The 18,538-nt window shown below is 41.0% G+C and overlaps 1 protein-coding gene and 1 long non-coding RNA gene across 3 annotated transcripts in view; one reads left to right on the top strand and one right to left on the bottom strand.

Annotated features, from left to right (window-relative positions):
- Positions 1 to 18,538, top strand: part of LOC130842409 (uncharacterized) — a 177,076-nt gene that overhangs the window by 156,127 nt on the left and 2,411 nt on the right. The window lies entirely within an intron of this gene.
- The window catches only part of PNPLA4 (patatin like phospholipase domain containing 4), an 84,643-nt gene continuing 68,614 nt past the window's right edge, over positions 2,510 to 18,538 (bottom strand). Inside the window, exon 7 of one of the 2 annotated variants that reach the window (XM_057719059.1) lies at positions 2,510 to 2,598. In XM_057719059.1, the coding sequence (XP_057575042.1) occupies positions 2,593 to 2,598 (6 nt within the window). In that variant the 3' untranslated portion in view covers positions 2,510 to 2,592. Of the gene's footprint in view, positions 2,599 to 9,548; positions 11,421 to 18,538 lie in introns of those variants that run through there. The other variant, XM_057719058.1, reaches the window with a different exon arrangement.

Raw genomic sequence — 18,538 nt, 5'->3', positions numbered from 1 at the left:
CCTCCTTCCCCTTCCAAGACCTCTGCCCTACCAGCCTTCGACGTGCCTTTGACAGACTCACTCTCCTACTTGAGGACTCCAGGGTCATTCCTTACAGGAACAAGCCCCAGCAAACACTGACTGAACGACACAAGAATGTGAAAAACATGCGGAACGCAGGGCTGTTCCTGACATGCCTCGAGTGAGCTGTGTGTACAACTTGTTGTTTCAGCTACTATTTACAACTTAGTTTATCATTATTTCTGCTACTGCTGCTTAGAATTTGCTTCCCTTTTCTTCCATTTCCTGTTTAGTGACTTTTCTAGTTTTCCCTAAAGACGTATTTAATCATAGATATGGTAGCACTTAATTAATTTCTATCGACTATGGTCTCAAAATACCTAACACGTAAATGCAGGGTCTACTGTTTTCCCTCAGTGACGTCCTTGGCAAATATTGAGTTATTTACCCACAGAGCAGGAAATATACACAGCCTCATTAATCTCCACTCTGCCTGACCCAGGGCCCCCTTCCTCCCAGACCTCAGTGTGAAACTTATTGAATATTCAGTCTCATATATTATTTACAGAGCACCATTGATTTATACAACTTTTCCTAGGTCAGAAGTCTGGTAATTCATTGGCCCCATGTCCAGTTTGACTGCAGGAAGAGTTACCATTTGCAAGATTACTATATCCCAATGCATGAAACTGTTATTATAGCTGGTTTCTTCTGGTTTAGCCAAACAAGAAGGCTCTTTATGTATAATAACTTGAAGCACCTGTGGACTGTTTGGCGAATAAATTCTCTAAGTATAAGGTAACACCTCACACTGGTCAGAATGGCCATCATCAAAACATCTAGAAACAATAAATGCTGGAGAGGGTGTGGAGAAAAGGGAACCCTCCTGCACTTTTGGTGGGAAAGTAAATTGGTACAGTCACTATGGAAAAGAGTTTGGAGGTTCCTTAAAAAACTAAAAATAGAACTATCGTATGACCCAGCAATCCCACTACTGGGCATATACCATGAGACAACCATAATTCAAAAAGATACATGTACCACAGTGTTCACTGCAGCACTATTTACAATAGCCAGGACATGGAAGCAACCTAAATGCCCATCAACAGACAAATGGATAAAGAAGATGTGGCACAGATATACAGTGGAATATTACTCAGCCATAAAAAGGAATGAAATTGAGTTATTTGTAGTGAGGTGGATGGCCCTAGAGTCTGTCATACAGAGTGAAGTAAGCCAGAAAGAGAAAAACAAATACCGTATGCTAATGCATATATATGAAATCTAAAAAAAAAAAAAAAAAACAGTATTGATGAACCTAGTGACAGGGCAAGAATAAAGACGCAGATGTAGAGAACGGACTTGAGGACATGGAGTGGGGGTAAAGGGGAAGCTGGGATGAAGTGAGAGAGTAGCATTGACATAGATGCACCACCAAATGTAAAATAGATGGCTAGTGGGAAGCTGATGCATAACACAGGGAGATCAACTTGATGATGGGTGATGACCTACAGAGGTGGGATAGGGAGGGTGGGAGGGAGTCACGGAAGGGAGGGAATATGGGGATATATGTATAAATACAGCTGATTCACTTTGTTGTACAGCAGAAACTGGCACAACAGTGTAAAGCAATTATATGACAATAAAGAGCTTAAAAAAAATAAGGTAACAGCTGAAAACAAATTGCAACATATATTAAAGTGAAAAGGCTTATCCAGAATGAGAAATTATTTCATCATCAATGCTTACGTGAAGAAATTGGAAGGCCATATAGATATTTCTAGACCTTTTGGCAATAGAGATGAACAAAGAAATAAGATATGTCCAAAACTACCTCCCATTTTTTATATTAGACAAGTGCCCATTCCCTACTAAGAAGTCCACAGGAAACTTCTATTGCGTTCCTGTGCTTGTCTTAAAATATGGGTATTAGCTCCTTTAACTTTCTAAAGTTATCTGAACACTCAACTCTTGGCTCATTCTGTAGTTTTTTTTTTTAATATTCATTTATTTATTTGGCTGTACTGGGTCTTAGTTGCAGCACGCAGGATCTTTAGTTGCTATTTGAGGGATCTAGTTCCCTGACCAGGACTGAACCCCGGACACCTACACTGGGAGTGCAGAGTCTTAACCACTGGACCACCAGGGAAGTCCCTCATTCTATTTTTTTTAATGTTTGCCAGTTTAAAAACAAAATTTAAATAGTGCGGAAAAAAATAAATGCCAGAATCTTAACACACGTGGAAAAGAAAGGGATAGTAAACAGTCTGGAAATCCATTGTCTTTTTGTACTGGGGACACTGAGAAAAGGAACAGACGGTGACCAGGGCAGTACTCCCTGGGAGCTTGTCAATGGCAGCCCTCTGGGCAAACACCGCAATGGTAGTTCCTTGCGTGAGAACCCATACCCATCAACTTTTACCAGAAGCTCACTGGTCTCCCTGCTTTTGTTGATGAGTTTAGGGACATGGCTAGATATCTGGGTATACATATCTGAGTATAAATGGAGATGGTTCATGAATGTAGTTGATCCCTTCTGCATAGAGGACGTGTTGCCACAATTCCACGACCATCTCTTAGCGACCTCGTGTGTTAAACCTGGGTCACAGAGTGTCAAATGAAACAAGAAGGATTCCACAGGTGTTAATGACCCGAGACCTGCCTTGCCTGTGTGGAATTATTAGTGAAGTGTGATACTAGATAAGATGTGAGAGTGAATCTCATTTGATAATCCCGTGCGTCTTATCTTCACGCTGGTTTTATTTTAGTAGATATTCCTCACCTTTGTGCATGAACACAAATGTGTCATTTTAATATTTCATTACATAATGTTCACTTAGTTCTGTCATTTTTTTTTTTTTTTGGTAGAGAAGAAAGACAAAATTAATGCACAAAGCATCCAACTTGAGAAGACAGAAGAAAAAATAGTAGAGATGTGTTTCTTTAAGAGTAAATTTCCGGACTTCCTAGGTGGTGCAGTGGTAAGGAATCCGCCTGCCAATGCAGGGGACACGGGTTCAAGCCCTGCCCTGGGAGGATTCCACATGCCGCAGAGCAACTAAGCCCATGTGCCAAAAAAAAAAAAAAAAAAAAAAGAGTAAATTTCCCTTTCCTTGGAGTTCCTTTAAATCTCCTTTCTGTTCGCTTTGGTCTATACATCTTGTGAAAACTTAGGCTACTTGGTCATCCTGAGCTATCCAATCCATTTTGAGAGTGACACACTAAAACGTCACCTGAGAGCTTTTGTTTTCTTCCTGCCTGGCTTTTCACCACAAGCACCCAAACCATCCCCAATTTATGAAATGACTCACAGAAGGGGATAATCACTTTGGGGCATCATCTAATGGTGTTTTTTTATCTTACTGCCTCTTTCTGTGAAGTAGGCACCAAACTCAGTTTTTTCTTCCTATACTGCCAAAGGAATACATGTACAGTCCTATGTAAATGAAATAGTTTAATTTGCATAACTTTTAAAAATTTTGTTCCTTCTAGATTTTGGTGCCATCTGGCAAAGCTGTGTGCCCTTGTTCTAACTAAAGTTTTCCACTGGGGAACAAAGTCTGTCAAAATCTGGTCTCAACTTTTTTTTTTTAATTAGAGTATAGTTGATTTACAAGATTGTGCCAATCTTTGATGTACAACAAAGTGACTCAGTTTTAAATATATATATGTATTCTTTTTTTAATATTCTTTTTCATTATGATTTATCCCAGGAGACTGGATATAGTTGCCTGTGCTCTACAGTAGGACCTTGTTGTGTACCCATCCTATAGATAATAGTTTGCATCTGCTAATCCCAAACTCCCAGCCCATCCCTCTCCCTCCCCTCCCCCCCGTGAGTCTAATCTCTCTGTTTGTGAGTCTGTTTCTGTGTTGTAGATAGTTTCATTTGTCATACTTTAGATTCCACATATGTGATATCATATGGCATTTGTCTTTCTTTGACTTACTTCACTTAGTATGATCATCTATATAGTTGTATCCATGTTGCTGCAGATGGCATTTTGTTCCTTTTTATGGCTGAATAGTCTTCCATTATTTTACACACACACACACACACACACATACACACACACCCCCCCACATCTTATTCATCCATTCATTTGTTGATGGACATTTAGGTTGTTTTCATGTCTTGGCGGTTGTTAATAGTGTTGCTCTGAACATAGGGGTGCGTGTATCTTTTTGAAATATAGTTTTCTCCAGATACATGCTCAAGCGTGGGATTGCAGGATCATATGGTAATTCTATTTTTAGTTTTATGAGAAACCTCCGTCCTGTTCTCCATAGTGGCTGCACCAAGTTACATCCCCACCAACAGAGCAGGAGGGCTCCCTTTTCTCCACACCCTCTCCACCATTTGTTATTTGTAGATTTTTTGATGATGGCCATTCTGACTGGTGTGGAGTAATACCTCACTGTAGTGTTGATGTGCATTTCTCTAAAAATTAGCGATGTTGAACATCTTTTCACGTGCCTTTGGTATATCAGACACAGATGACAGATGTCTGTCTTCTTTGGAGAAATGTCTATTAAGGTCTTCTGCCCATTTTTTGATTGGGTTGTTTGTTTTTTGTTGTTGTTGTATGAGCTGTTTGTGTATTTTGGAGATTAAGCCCTTCCGGTCACATCATTTGCAAATATTTTCTCCCTTCCCGTAGGTTGTCTTTTTGGGTTTTTCTTTTTGTTTTATGGTGTCCTTTGCTGTGCAAAAGCTTGTTAGTTTGATTAGGTCCCATTGGCTTATTTTTGTTTTTATTTCTATTGGCCTCACTCTTTCTCAGGTTACCTTTGTTCCAGTCTCTCCCATTGTCTCCACCTCGGCCGTGTTGAAACTGTCCCCAACCTTTGTCACACCGTGTACCTTCATTAAGTTCCTTGACTCACCCCAAGAGAATGAAAGACTTAGAGTATATTTGTTAAGTTTTTAATCCTTCAAGACCTATTAAAACCAGTCAATCCCTTCTTCCCTCCTCTGCCCATAATACTATCTAGTTGCATTCTCTCTCCCTTCCCCTGAGGAAGGAATACTTAACCATTTACACGTTTTCCTTTCTGAACTGAGAACCTCAAAGGTAGAGAAGGAGGATTCATCATGTGTCTGTCCCCAAGGTCGGCATAGCACAGTAGCAGACTCTTAGCAGAAATACAGTCAGTGAATACAGAGTGGATGAGTGTATGGTAAGTAGGTTCATGGACAGATGACCAGCCTCCATGTAGTGTAAGGAGAAAGAGGTCATGAATCTTCTTGTACATGTAATATCTGCCCAGGCAGGCGACTTCCCTGGTGGCGCAGTGGTTAAGAATTCTCCTGCCAATGCAGGGGACACGGGTTCGATCCCCGCTCCAGGTAGATCCCACATGTTGTGGAGCAATTAAGCCTGTGCGCCACAGCTACTGAGCCTGTGTGTCTAGAGCCCGTGCTCCACAACAAGAGAAGCCACAGCAATGAGAAGCCTGCGCATCACACCGAAGAGAAGCCCCACTCACCAGAACTAGAGAAAGCCCGTGCACAGCAACAAAGACCGAATGCAGCCAATAAATAAATAAATATAAAATTAAAAAAAAAATTTGCCCAGGCAGTACTGTCTGCAGTGTCCAGAAACATAAACATTAAAAAAAAATAAAAACAAAAAACCCAGTGACACAAACCATTGTTCAAAGACTGTTTTTACAAACACAGAAATGAATTTGCCCCTTTATCCGTTCTCAAAACATGAAATTTTATGCTAAAATATAACGCCATTTTAATGAGATGGTTGTCATACTTGAGGTAATTGTGTCTATCCACAAATACAATTGTTTCTGTAATGGAAATCAAACAAAATACCGCAAGATGTGCGAGTTCAGTGAGACTGAACCTCCTGAAATACTTTTCTTGAGATATCATAGATGTTCTACACGTTCTCTGTCCTCGTCATATAATGACGCATTGTACAGATGGAATGTCGGTGACAGAAATCGTTTCCGAATGTTATAGGGACATTATGTGCGAAGTTCTTTGAGTTGATTGTTAGCTGTTGTTAAATCTGTCTGATTTTTGAATGCACGGAAGGGGATGTTGAGGGGTGATAGGAGCCTGAATGGTTCCGTGGGGTTCTGCGCTTGTCCCATGTTTGCACTGGAGACTGAACTGTTCCCCTCTGCCCATCGTGTCTTTCGTTCACACGCCTGTAAACGCACCGACCAGGCGGGTTGAGTCCCTACTTATTTTTATATACTTGGCACCCAGTACACTGATTGCATGGTGCTTAGTATGTGCTTATTAATTTTTTAAGTGAATTAATGTAGTGAAGAGACATGCAACCTCTACAGATGAAGAAAACATATATACCAACATGTTAGCCGTCATAAATTAGGAGCAGGGAGAACACAAGATAATTGCTTTTTTTCCTTTTCACATTTCAGTGTGTCTTCCCATTTCTAAAGGTTAAAAAAATCCACTAAGGACCCTCTATTCAAATCGTAGCTCAGTTGTGTCTTGGACATCACCTGGGAGCCTCTTAGAAATGCAAAGCCTTGGTCCTCTCTCCAGAGCTACTGAATCTGAATTTCCAGTTTAACAAGATCCCCAGGTGCCTCATATGCACATTTTAGTTTGAGAAGTACAACTCCAACAGATTTTGTCTTAATATCTAGCAAAATGTCTCTCCATTAAAAAAAAGATGTACTTGATACTGCTAACAGCACTTTCAGTTTTCTTCATGTAAATTCAAAATACTGAGAAATACTTGGTGGAACGTGTCGCTGCCTGTTTGCCCGGGCCGTAGAGAAGGTCACATTTCAGACATCCCAGGAGGTGGTGACGAAGCAGCCACGTAGCCTTCTGGGGAAGAGCATTCTGAGAAGCAGGCATCGTCCATGCTTTGGAAGGGTGACAGGAGTGTCCAAGAGCCAACTCAGGGCTTACGTGGCCCTTTGCTGTGGGTGGGATGAGCCAGAGAAGAGTGTGAGAAGTCACGGAAGGGAGTCACGTAGGGCCTTGTGGCACTTTGTAAGGACACTGATGTTTACTGACAGGAAAGCGGTGAACCCCTGGAAGGTTGGGTCAGAGGCCGGCATTATCTGTTCTGCGTGTCTTTCTGCCTGCTGTGTTGGCGGTAGTCTATAGGAGGGAAAGTCTGGGAGGAGGAATCCAATTAGGAAGGAGGAATCCAATTAAAATGTGGCCGCTGTCCCCAGGAGAGCACTGATGATGCCGTAGAGAGGGTGCTGGAGGAAGCGGATTTTCTGTGTCCTTGGAAGATGGATGCTATAGGGCTTCATAAAACAATGCATGGGAGGCTATGAAGGAAAGAAAGAGCTCACAGATAGTTCCTGAGTTTTGGTCTGAATAGAGTTGACACTAAGTAAGATGGAGAAGAATGCAAGGGAAGCAAAGACCTTTTCTTTTTCCATGTGTGTGGGGAGGTGTGGGAGGTTATGGCATGGGTAAAGTGGAGAGGACATTATATATATATTTTTATAAGTTTACGTATTTATTTAATTGGCTGTGTTGTTTCTTTGTTGCTGCACGCGGGCTTTCTCTAGTGGCAAGCAGGGGCTACTCTTCGTTGCGGTGCATGGGCTTCTTATTGCGGTGGCTTCTCTTGTCGTGGAGCACAGGCTCCAGGCTCTTGGGCTTCAGTAGTTGCAGCACATGGGCTCAGTAGTTGTGGCTCGCAGGCTCAGTACTTGTGGCACATGGGCTTAGTTGCTCCATGGCATGTGGGATCTTCCCAGACCAGGGCTCGAACCTGTGTCCCCTGCATTGGCAGGCGGATTCTTAACCACTGCACCACCAGGGAAGTCCCGAGGACATTAGATTTTGACATGCTGAGATTAGGATGAGTAGTTTCTTCTTCCTCATGGCTGAATAAGCCATTTATGACAACATGGATGAACCTTGAGGGCATTATGCTAAGTGAAAAAAGTCAGAGAAAGAAATACTGTATGTGGAATCTTAGAAAGCAGAAACTCACAGAAACAGAGAATGGGGGTCGCTAGGGCTTTGTGGCACTGGGGAGATGGAGAGATGACAGTCAAAGGCTACAGACTTCCTAGTTATTAAGATGAGAAGGTTCTAAGGTCTAATGTACAGTACGGTGACTGTAGTTAACAATACTGTATTATGTACTTGAAAGCTGTTAAGAGAGCAAATCTTAAATGTTGTCACCATAAAAAGGAAATGGTAATTCTGTGAGGTGATGGGAGGTATTAACTAACCCTATCATGGTAATCATTTCACTATATGTATGTGTATCAAATCATCACCCTGTACAACTTAATCTTACATTACGTCATATGTCAATTATGTCTCGATAAAGCTGGAAAGACAGACAGAGATGAGTATTAGGTATCCATGGAGAACTAGTAAGGGAGAGTTGAATGCGTGAATCTAGCGTTCAGGGAGAGATACAACCTGAAGGTAGAAATATTATGAGCAGAGAGGCAGGGTTTGAAGCTATCAGGCTAGCGGAGATCCTGGAGGGAGTAGCTGTAGATAGGAATTAATAAACATCTAAAGACTAAGACTTGACCATGGTAACGTGTAGAGTTGTGAAGATGAGGAAAAGAGCCAAAAGAGCCTGGGGAGAAACACCTGGTGAGGTAGGGACAAAAAGAGTGGAAGAGTGAGGGGCCAAGGTATCCACTGGAGGAAAGCTTTCCCAAGGTGGGGAGAGTGATGCTTGTGTCAAGTGATGCTGGTATGTCCGGTCCACTGAGGACTGAGTTTGGCATTTCCTACAGCAGCACGGAGGTCACTGGTGACCTTGAAAAGCCCATTTTCAATGGAGATATGTGAAGAAATCCTGGTTTAAGAGAAAAATGGAAAAGAGAAATTGGAAGACAACAAAATAAATCATGTTTTTTTCCGAGGTGCCTTAGTGTCAAGGAGAGAGATTGGGACAGTTCCTGAAAGAGAAGGTGGAAACAGAAAAGATTTATGTTTTCCCTTCTGGGGGTGAGTTATGCTGGTAGAGTCATAGCCTACTGCTGGATGGAGGGATCTAGTCCAGCATGACTACAGACAACCTTAGAGAGAGACAGAAATTGTGGGGATGATAGAGGAGTCCATTCTGGTGTGTTTTCAGTAGATGGGAGTTTGGGTGGTCTCAGGCCATGAGGGGGAAGAGTGGATGGTGTGAGCTTGAAGGCTGGTAAGTGCCTAGACTGGAAAGCAGACCTTGAGGCATGTCTCTACTGATAGCCTGCATTTTCCCCTGATGTGGGAAGCTCATGAACTGAGACCCAGGATGGGGAGAAGGAATTGGACCACTGGACCCTGGAGGAGAGAGGAGAAGGTAACATCCTCTAGATCCTTGCCATTCACAGTGTGGTCTGCAGACCAGCAGCATCAAGGTGACCCAGGGGTTATTTTTTTTGTCACCAGGCTCTCGTGCAGTGAACAAACCAGAATCTGCACTTCATCGAGATGCCCAGGTGATTTATAAGCCAGCTGTTCTCAGATTTGCATACCGCATTCAACAAGGAAGATTTTAAAAATCTGGATGCCGAGACCACACTCAAGACTACTTCCATTAGAATGTTTTGGTGGTGGGACCCTAGCATCAATATTCTTTACAGCTACCCAGATGACTCTACCGTGAAACCAGTTTTGATGACTGAGTGTTCTAGGTACGTGGGCAGGTGAATGAACTCGGGACCCTGGAGGTTAATGATCTGGGGTTTAAACAGCCCATCCTGCTGGACTGGGAGTTTTCTCCAGCTAGAGACGGATTGAAGGTGCAGAACAGACAGTGTGGATGGACTGAGGGCAGAGGTTGTGTCAAGCAACTGAGAACAGGAGGGGAGGTTCCACTTGCTACCCTGCCTTCTCTCTCCCTTTCCAACTGGAACAGCTCCATTTTTAGCTGTTCTACATTTTAGTTCTCTGAAAAAGATTTAAAAGGAAGTCTTTAAGAGTTGAATGTGCTGCTTTGAACTCTGCTTTTCTTTCCACTGTATTCATCAGATTTTCCCATCAGAGTTATGCAAACATTTGATAATACAATGGATTCCCCATCTTGTGTGTGTGTGTGTGTGTACACATATGCATGGGATTGATTTTATTGTTTGAGCTGAATAAACTCAAAAACTCATCAGTAAAGCTATGTGACCCCAGAGTCTTGACTATCATTTCTTTTTTGGTTTTTGGCTTTATTTCCTTTTTTTCTTTTTTACACTTTCATTGCTTTATACAGATTTCCAATTTCCTCTAAAATTCTTAATTTGGGTCATTTATATTTTTCAAGGATATTCCCCTCTTCTCCAAAATTTTTCAATTCATCTGTAGGGATTTGCACATCATATCGCCGCATAAATCTTTCCTCTCTTCTCTGTGTCTACCATATTCAGTTCCTCATGCCTCATTTTACTGATTTCCTCTGCCTTTGTTCATGGCTTTTCATTATTAAATTTCACAGAGTTTTGTCTATTTACGGATTGATTCAAATACTAATTTCTTGGGCTTATACTCATTCAGTTTTCCTTTTCTTTATGAAATTTAAAAAAACATATATAACATGTTTCTAGTAGACAAGTGAGACTGCACATGTTGGAACAAGGAGGGACCAGCAGTTATTAGAGGGTACCTGTGTGACACCTGATAGCTCTCTGCAAGGATGTCTCCTGTGCGTTTATGGGCAGACGCCACCGACCTACCTGTATGTCAGTGAGCCTCATAGTATCTGTGTACTGTCTGAATCATCCGCTCTGTTTGCTTATTCTCAGTTACACAGTAGCGCGAGGGAGGGCGTTAGGGAGCCTGGATTCAACGTCTCGGACGGTCACTTTGCTTTGTAACGAGAAGCACATGTGTTATCCACTCTGAAAGGCCCCCACCCCCAAGCGTTTTCTGTGGCAGACAGAGACGGCCACACCTACCCCGTGGGGATGACGAGGTGACCCTGCTGATGCCTCAGGACGGAGGCATCGGTGTCAACGGCTGTTTTACAAGCATCGCCTGTTATACGTGAGCTTCCTTTGATGCTTATTATTATAAACAAATCGTTCCTAAATCCCTCAGTATGCACGTTGAGTATTTATCTGACAATTTTCGCATTTTCTAGAAGTCCAGTTGGTGGATAAAAGGCCTGAAAGGGTTTTAAATAAGTAACCCTTCTGAAAATTCAGTCGTTGATGAGATAAACAATACTTGCCATTATCATACCACATTTGCCTGGGTGAAAGAAACCCTGTTGTTTCAGTATGAGCTCATCTGAATGCCAGGGGTTTAAACATCTGTTCTTCGGGGATATTGAATAAGAATATGCCCATGAAGAGTGAGTCCACGTAGCTCTTTACAATCCAGATTCTCCGCAAGAATTAGGCCATCAAGTAACGGTTTTCCTTCTGCGCATCTTCATTACAGCGGGTGCTAAGCAAATGGTCACTAAGATCATGTGTTTAATATTTTGTGGTTTGCGGAAACTACCTGGCTGGGGAGAAAAATAGGAAAGTTTGATTTAAATTCATTTAGTATATTTAAGATGAATTTTCCTTAAAAGTGATTTTGGTAAATTTGGTGAATTGAGTATATTCAAAGGCAATACACTGCCTTAGAAGAACTAACTGGTTTTTAATAATTTGGCATTAGATGAATTAAATTCTGAAAAATTGGTTATTTAATAAACAGATTTGGAGCCACATAGTTTCATATACAGCCATTAATGAAACCTTATTAATTCACATTTTCCTTATTTTTGCCTTTTAATCTGTCAAGAGCAGAAAACAGGTTACATCTTCGTCATGTTTCTGTTAAGTTGCAATATTTTTTTTTTCTTTCGTAGATTCATATTTTCCCTAACTCGTTAGTTATCACGTTTACCTGTATTTAGTTCACTGTGCTTTTTCATTTTGTTCACTTTTCCTTTTTGTAACTAAGCTCAAAGAATAGTGAATATATATGTATTTTTTAAAATTATTTATTTATTGGCTGTGTTGGGTCTTTCTTGCTGCACACGGGCTTTCTCTAGTTGCAGCGAGTGGGGGCTACCCTTCATTGCGGTGTGCGGGCTCCTCATTGCCGTGGTTCCTCTTGTTGTGGAGCACGGGCTTTAGGCACATGGGATTCAGTAGCCGCAGCACATGGGCTTAGTTGCTCCACGGCATGTGGGATCTTCCTGGAGCAGGGTATGAACCTGTGTCCCCTGCATTGGCAGGCGGATTCTTAACCACTGCACCACCAGGGAAGCCCTGGAGATATTTTTAAAATTACGGAGTCTATTTTAAAAAGATATTTCAGGTAAGTGTTTTGAAGAAAATGTCTGAAGCTAATATGATAGGGTGTCGGTAGAAGAGGCGAATTGGTTATACCTCTCCGGTACTTAAATTCCTCTTTTTGGGGGTGAAAAGAGGCTAATTTCCCATGTTTTGCTATTACCACATTATCAAATTGTGTGCATGCGTGTGTGTGTGTTCAGGTCAAAGAATATTTTCAGAATGATTTCTCTTTAAAAAAGTAGTATAACATTCTCTATTACCTAACACAAAGATCCCTGTTGGTTACTCAGTGTGCAGACACTTGCGAGAACAGAAGCAGCACTGTCTGCTTCTAGGGCTCAGAATTTAATTCGTATCTATTAACAAACATTATTGATCACAGTGTACATATTCTCTACATTTTCATGTATTTCTGTTGACTTATGCTGTCAAAGACTGGGAAATGCAGACAGTATCTTTGCATTCCAAAATACATGTTGTAAGTACATTTCAAATACATTTGGATGCTTTGTCATTCACCTCATAAATATTCATGACTATAATACCTCCATTGACATTTTATCTTAATTGATGAGTGCTTTCAAATTTTGTCCTTGATGTATTTTAGTATCAAATGTTTCAGCAAATCAAAATTTCTTCCATCTAAGAGTCCTTGTTTTTTAAAGGTTCTTTTTGTGCAGATGAATTGGGTAAAGACTTGGAACATTCATGTTTTATGAATTTCAAAAAAGATTTCAAAAAAGATAAAACTAGACAGAATTACCTAAAATCAGATTATTAAAATGGAGAAAAATGAAGAGAAAAATACTTATGAATAACCTGAGCTCACATTTTTTTTAAAAAGAGAATAAGTAAAAACATTGGTGTACACATTTTTTTGGTTAAGATGTTGATACTTTTTATTCACAGTTTTCAAGTGTCTGATGAAATCATGATTTCCACTGTACTCTCTGATATGATTCAACCTTAGAGAACCCTGTACCACGAGATGGTTTGTTTTGTTGCATTTATGTATTACTTCACTTGCCAAATTGGTAAATGTTACTATTTACACTCTTAGAGGTTTAAAAATAAGTGCATAAGAGTTCAATGTTTTCAAGTGTACAGTGTGCAAAAGGCACACAGAATTCATTTAACAACCATTATCATATTGGTAATATAGATCAAAATTATATATACACGTGCAAATGACAAGAGCATAGTTTTAAAACAGCATCATGTGGTTTTAGGAGCAAAGTATACATTTTGTTGCTTAAACATCCATCACATAAACTCTATATATTTCAGTTTCAAATCTGTGAAATCAAAGGAATTAGGTGGCTGCTACTCTAGGCAAAGATAACGGCCTTTCCCACAAAGATGCCCACACCCTAATTCCCAGAACATGTGAATGTGTCCCTGTGGACAGCGGAGGGGAATTAACGGTGCAGAAGGCATGAAGGCTGATCATGAGCAGACCTCAGATGGGGGAGCAGGGGGTTATGCAGGGGGACCAACAGCATCGGGAAGGTCCCTCCATGTGGAAGTGGGCGGTGGAGTCAGTGTTAGAGGCGACACCAGGGGCTCATGGGGTCCTTGCTGGCACTGAAGATGGAAGGAGCCCCAAGCCAAGACGTGCGATCCACCCGCATAAGCTGGAGAAGGCAAGGAACGCGTCCTCATATGTGGCCTCCAGAAAGGACCTCGGCTTTTCTGGCCTATTGATTGTCAGCCCTGGGAAGCCCAGTACAGACTCTGAACTCCAGAACTGGGAGAGCCTCTGTCAGCATCTGTCGTTTCTCTTGCTTACCCATTTGCACCGAGTAGATTCACTTGCTTACAATTTAAATATCTGCCTAAAAGCCAACAGACCTTGTGGATGTCAAGAGTTGATCGGCTTCTGTCCTCACAGCCACAGAGTGATGGTCAAGTCAAGAAATGGCTCCTGGTTGGGGGGGGGGGGGGGGGGTCACCATTTGTAAAAAGCAGCTCTATTGGAACTCCTTTCACACCCTCCATGCTGAACTCAAATGGCCTATTGTTTACAAGGTAACATGATTCCAGTTTTGCAAGCTCAGGGTCTGAGCTTCACTGCAGATGTTCTGAGTCACACCCGTGCTACAATTAGATTGAAATACAAGGGTAAGAGCTTAATTATTTTGCTTTCTATTTTATCATTTTCTTTTAGTTCGTAGCAGTAATGAAATGAAGCACATGTCTGAAGTTAACAGAAAGACTCCTAGATAATGACTTCCTTTAGGCATCACTGAATTTTCTCATTTAATCAACAACTCCATTATTTTATGTGGGGCTTGGTAAAGCATCCCCTCTCTGTCTTTGTGTGGGTATCTCCAGTTTTCTTGTTTTAAAATGTTAGTTCCAGTCAAAACTATTTATATAATTTTAAAATATCATAAAGCTGCACATTTAGTTCCTGTTAGCATGCTGTCTTGGCTTTATTATGGAATATCATTATTTAGATTTGAAACTTTGACAAATGACCACAACAACTCTATTGATTCGTTCCGTCACATTATAGGAAAAGACATGATTGGTAGCAATGATGCTGAGCTTCAAAACAGTGCTCTCCTGAGCAAACACGGGTCCTGGCTTTGCCTGTGTTTCAGCATCTGGTGTTGGATACAGTGCAGTTTGGGACAACGACCCAGGGCTCTGCAAGGAAGGGAAAAATCAAGCAGGGTATTTCCGCCAGCATGTATTACTCATACCCACCTACATGCCATGGAAGGAAATTCACTGACACCGTGGAATCTACACTTGTGAAATTTAAGAATTGTTTTCAGGGGGAAAATGTACTTTCAGTTTCTCAGACTTCGGTAAGAAACTTTCCACCTAAAAAAAAGATGACACTCCCTTTTCCCCTTGAAACATTCTTTATACTTATACCAAGTAAGTGGAACTAGTTTACGGGCAGTTCTGCCTTCCTCCTGAAGTAACGTTTGAACGTGTCTCCTCCTTTTATACGTATACAAGGATGCTTTTTCTCTGTGACGGTCCCTCCTGATAAAGGACAGACCACTCTGTATGACAGTCTCTAGGTCTATCCACCTCATTACATATAGCTCCATTTCATTCCTTTTTATGGCTGAGTAATATTCCACTGTATATATATGTGCCACATCTTCTTTATCCATTCATCTGTTGATGGGCATTTAGGTTGGTTCCATGTCCTAGCTATTGTAAATAGTGCTGTAATAAACATTATGGTACATGTTTCTTTTTGGATTATGGTTTTCTCTAGGTATATGCCCAGGAGTGGGGTTACTGGATCATATGGTAGTTTCTATTTTTGGTTTTTTAAGGAACCTCCAAACTGTCTTCCATAGTGGCTGTACCAACTTACAATCCCACCAACAGTGCAGGAGGGTTCCCTTTTCTCCACACCCTCTCCAACATTTATGGTTTCTAGATTTTGTGATGATGGACATTCTGACCCATGTGAGGTGATACCTCATTGTGGCTTTGATGTGCATTTCTCTAATGATTAGTGATGTTGAGCATCGTTTCATGTATCTGTTGGCCATCTGTATGTCTTCTTTGGAGAAATGTCTATTTAGGTCTTCCGCCCATTTGTGGATTGGGTTATTTGCCTTTTTGGTATTAAGCCGCACGAGCTGCTTGTATACTTTGAAGATTAACCCTTTGTCCGTTGCTTCGTTGGCAAGTATTTTCTCCCATTCTGAGGGTTGCCTTCTTGTCTTGTTTATGGTTTCTTTTGCTGTGCAAAAGCTTTTAAGTTTCATTAGGTCCCATTTGTTTATTCTTGATTTTATTTCCATGATTCTAGGAGGTGGGTCAAAAAGGATGTTGCTTTGATGTATGTCATAGAGTGTTCTGCCTGTGTTTTCCTCTAGGAGTTTTATAGTGGCTGCCCTTACATTTAGGTCTGTCATCCATTTTGAGTTTATTTTTGAGTATGGTGTTAGGGAGTGTTCTAATTTCATTCTTTTACATGTTGCTGTCCAATTTTCCCAGCACCACTTATTGAAGAGGCTGTCTTTTTTCCATTGTATATTCTTGCCTTCTTTGTCAAAGATAAGGTGCCCATATTTGCTTGGGTTTACCTCTGAGATCTCTATTCTGTTCCATTGATCTTCCTTTCTATTTTTGTGCCAGTACCTTACTGTCTTGATTACTGTAGCCTTGTAGTATAGTTTGAAGTCAGGAAGCCTAATTCCACCAACTCCATCTTTCCTTCTCAAGATTGCTTTGGCTATTCGGGGTCTTTTGTATTTCCATACAAACCATAAGGAAGTTTTAGCCACAGCAATCAGAGAAGAAAATGAAAGAAAAGGAATCCAAATTGGAAAAGAAGGAGTAACATTGTCACTCTTTGCAGATGGCATGATGTTATACATAGAAAACCCAAAAGACTCTACCAGAAAACTGCTACCACTGATGAATTTAGTAAAGTAGCAGGATGCAAAATTAATGCACAGAAATCTCCTGCATTCATAAACACTAACAACGAAAAAGCAGAAAGAGAAATTAAGGAAACTCTCCCATTTCCCATTGAAACAAAAAGAATAAAATACCTAGGAATAAACCTGCCTAAGGAGGCAAAAGACCTGTATGCAGAAAACTATAAGACACTGATGAAAGAAATCAAAGACGATACAAACAGATGGAGAGACATACCACGTTCTTGGATTGGAAGAATCAACATTGTGAAAATGAGTGTCCTACCTAAAGCAATTTACAGATTCAACGCAATCCCTATCAAATTACCAACGGCATTTTTCACAGAACTAGAACATGAAGGCTTTGTTTTTAAAAGATCTACATAAAGGCAAAAGGTCTGTCTTTTATCAGGAGGGACTGTCACAGAGAAAAAGCATCCTTGCATACGTATAAAAGGAGGAGACACGTTCAGACGTTACTGCAGGAGGCAAACAGAACTGCCCGTAAACTAGTTCCACTTACTTGGTATAAGTATAAAGAATGTTTCAAGGGGAAAAGGGAGTGTCATCTTTTTCTTAGGTGGAAAGTTTCTTACCAAAGTCTGAGAAACTGAAAGTACATTTTCCCCCTGAAAACAATTCTTAAATTTCACAAGTGTAGATTCCACGGTGTCAGTGAATTTCCTTCCATGGCATGTAGGTGGGTATGAGTAATACATGCTGGCGGAAATACCCTGCTTGATTTTTCCCTTCCTTGCAGAGCCCTGGGTTGTTGTCCCAAACTGCACTGTATCCAACACCAGATGCTGAAACACAGGCAAAGCCAGGACCCGTGTTTGCTCAGGAGAGCACTGTTTTGAAGCTCAGCATCATTGCTACCAATCATGTCTTTTCCTATAATGTGACGGAACGAATCAATAGAGTTGTTGTGGTCATTTGTCAAAGTTTCAAATCTAAATAATGATATTCCATAATAAAGCCAAGACAGCATGCTAACTGGAAGTAAGCCAGAAAGAGAAAAACAAATATTGTACGCTAACATATATACGGAATCTAAAAAAAAAACAAAAATGGTACAGATGAACCCAGTGACAGGACAAGAATAAGGATGCAGATGCAGAGAATGGACTGGAGGACACGGGGTTGTGGGGACGCGGGGCAAAGGGGAAGCTGGGACAAAGGGAGAGAGTAGCATAGATATATATTTACTACCAACTGTAAAACAGATAGCTAGTGGGAAGTTGCTGTATAACAAAGGGAGGTCAACTCAATGATGGGTGATGCCTTAGAGGGCCGGGACGGGGAGGGTGGGGGTGAGTGGCGGGAGGGAGGGGATATGGGTATATGTGTATAAATACAGCTGATTCATAAGCTGGTACAAAAGTGTAAAGCAATTATATTCCAATAAAGAGCTTAAAACAACAACAACAAAGGCTTCAGAGTTTTGCATGCTCACAAAAACCTCTTCCATTACAAATCACCTTATACTTGACGGAATTTTAAACCTATTTTGGGGTTCAGTTCTTCTCCTGTCCTCCTTATGTCAAGGTGACTTCAAGAGTGAGGTCTGCATAGGTATTTTCTGCAGTAGAGAAAAAGCTGATTGGCATTTTGCTCCCCAAATGTCCACATGGCATTTTCAACGGAAACATCTACAAAGGCACTGATGTGTATTTTAGGATGAAAGGAAAAGGGAGCCGTGTCTGCCCTGGTTGGTGTTTTCCTTTGCAGAGGTGCCGGCATTCATTATTTTTAGAGGAAAGGTAAGAAGTCTGTTGGGCTGCCGTCCGTCCCCACGTTTGTCATCCTCACAACAACTTCGAAATAAGTCCTCTATTCATTTGATAGATGAATACATGTAGGCTTAGGAGAGTAAGTGATTTACAAGCTGAGAGAAGATTAGAATTTGGGTTTGTCTTTGTATAAAAGTCTGG

Source organism: Hippopotamus amphibius, chromosome X (assembly GCF_030028045.1).
Source record: "Hippopotamus amphibius kiboko isolate mHipAmp2 chromosome X, mHipAmp2.hap2, whole genome shotgun sequence".
Taxonomy (NCBI): domain Eukaryota; kingdom Metazoa; phylum Chordata; class Mammalia; order Artiodactyla; family Hippopotamidae; genus Hippopotamus; species Hippopotamus amphibius.
This window is presented reverse-complemented; position numbering and strand designations above follow the sequence as displayed.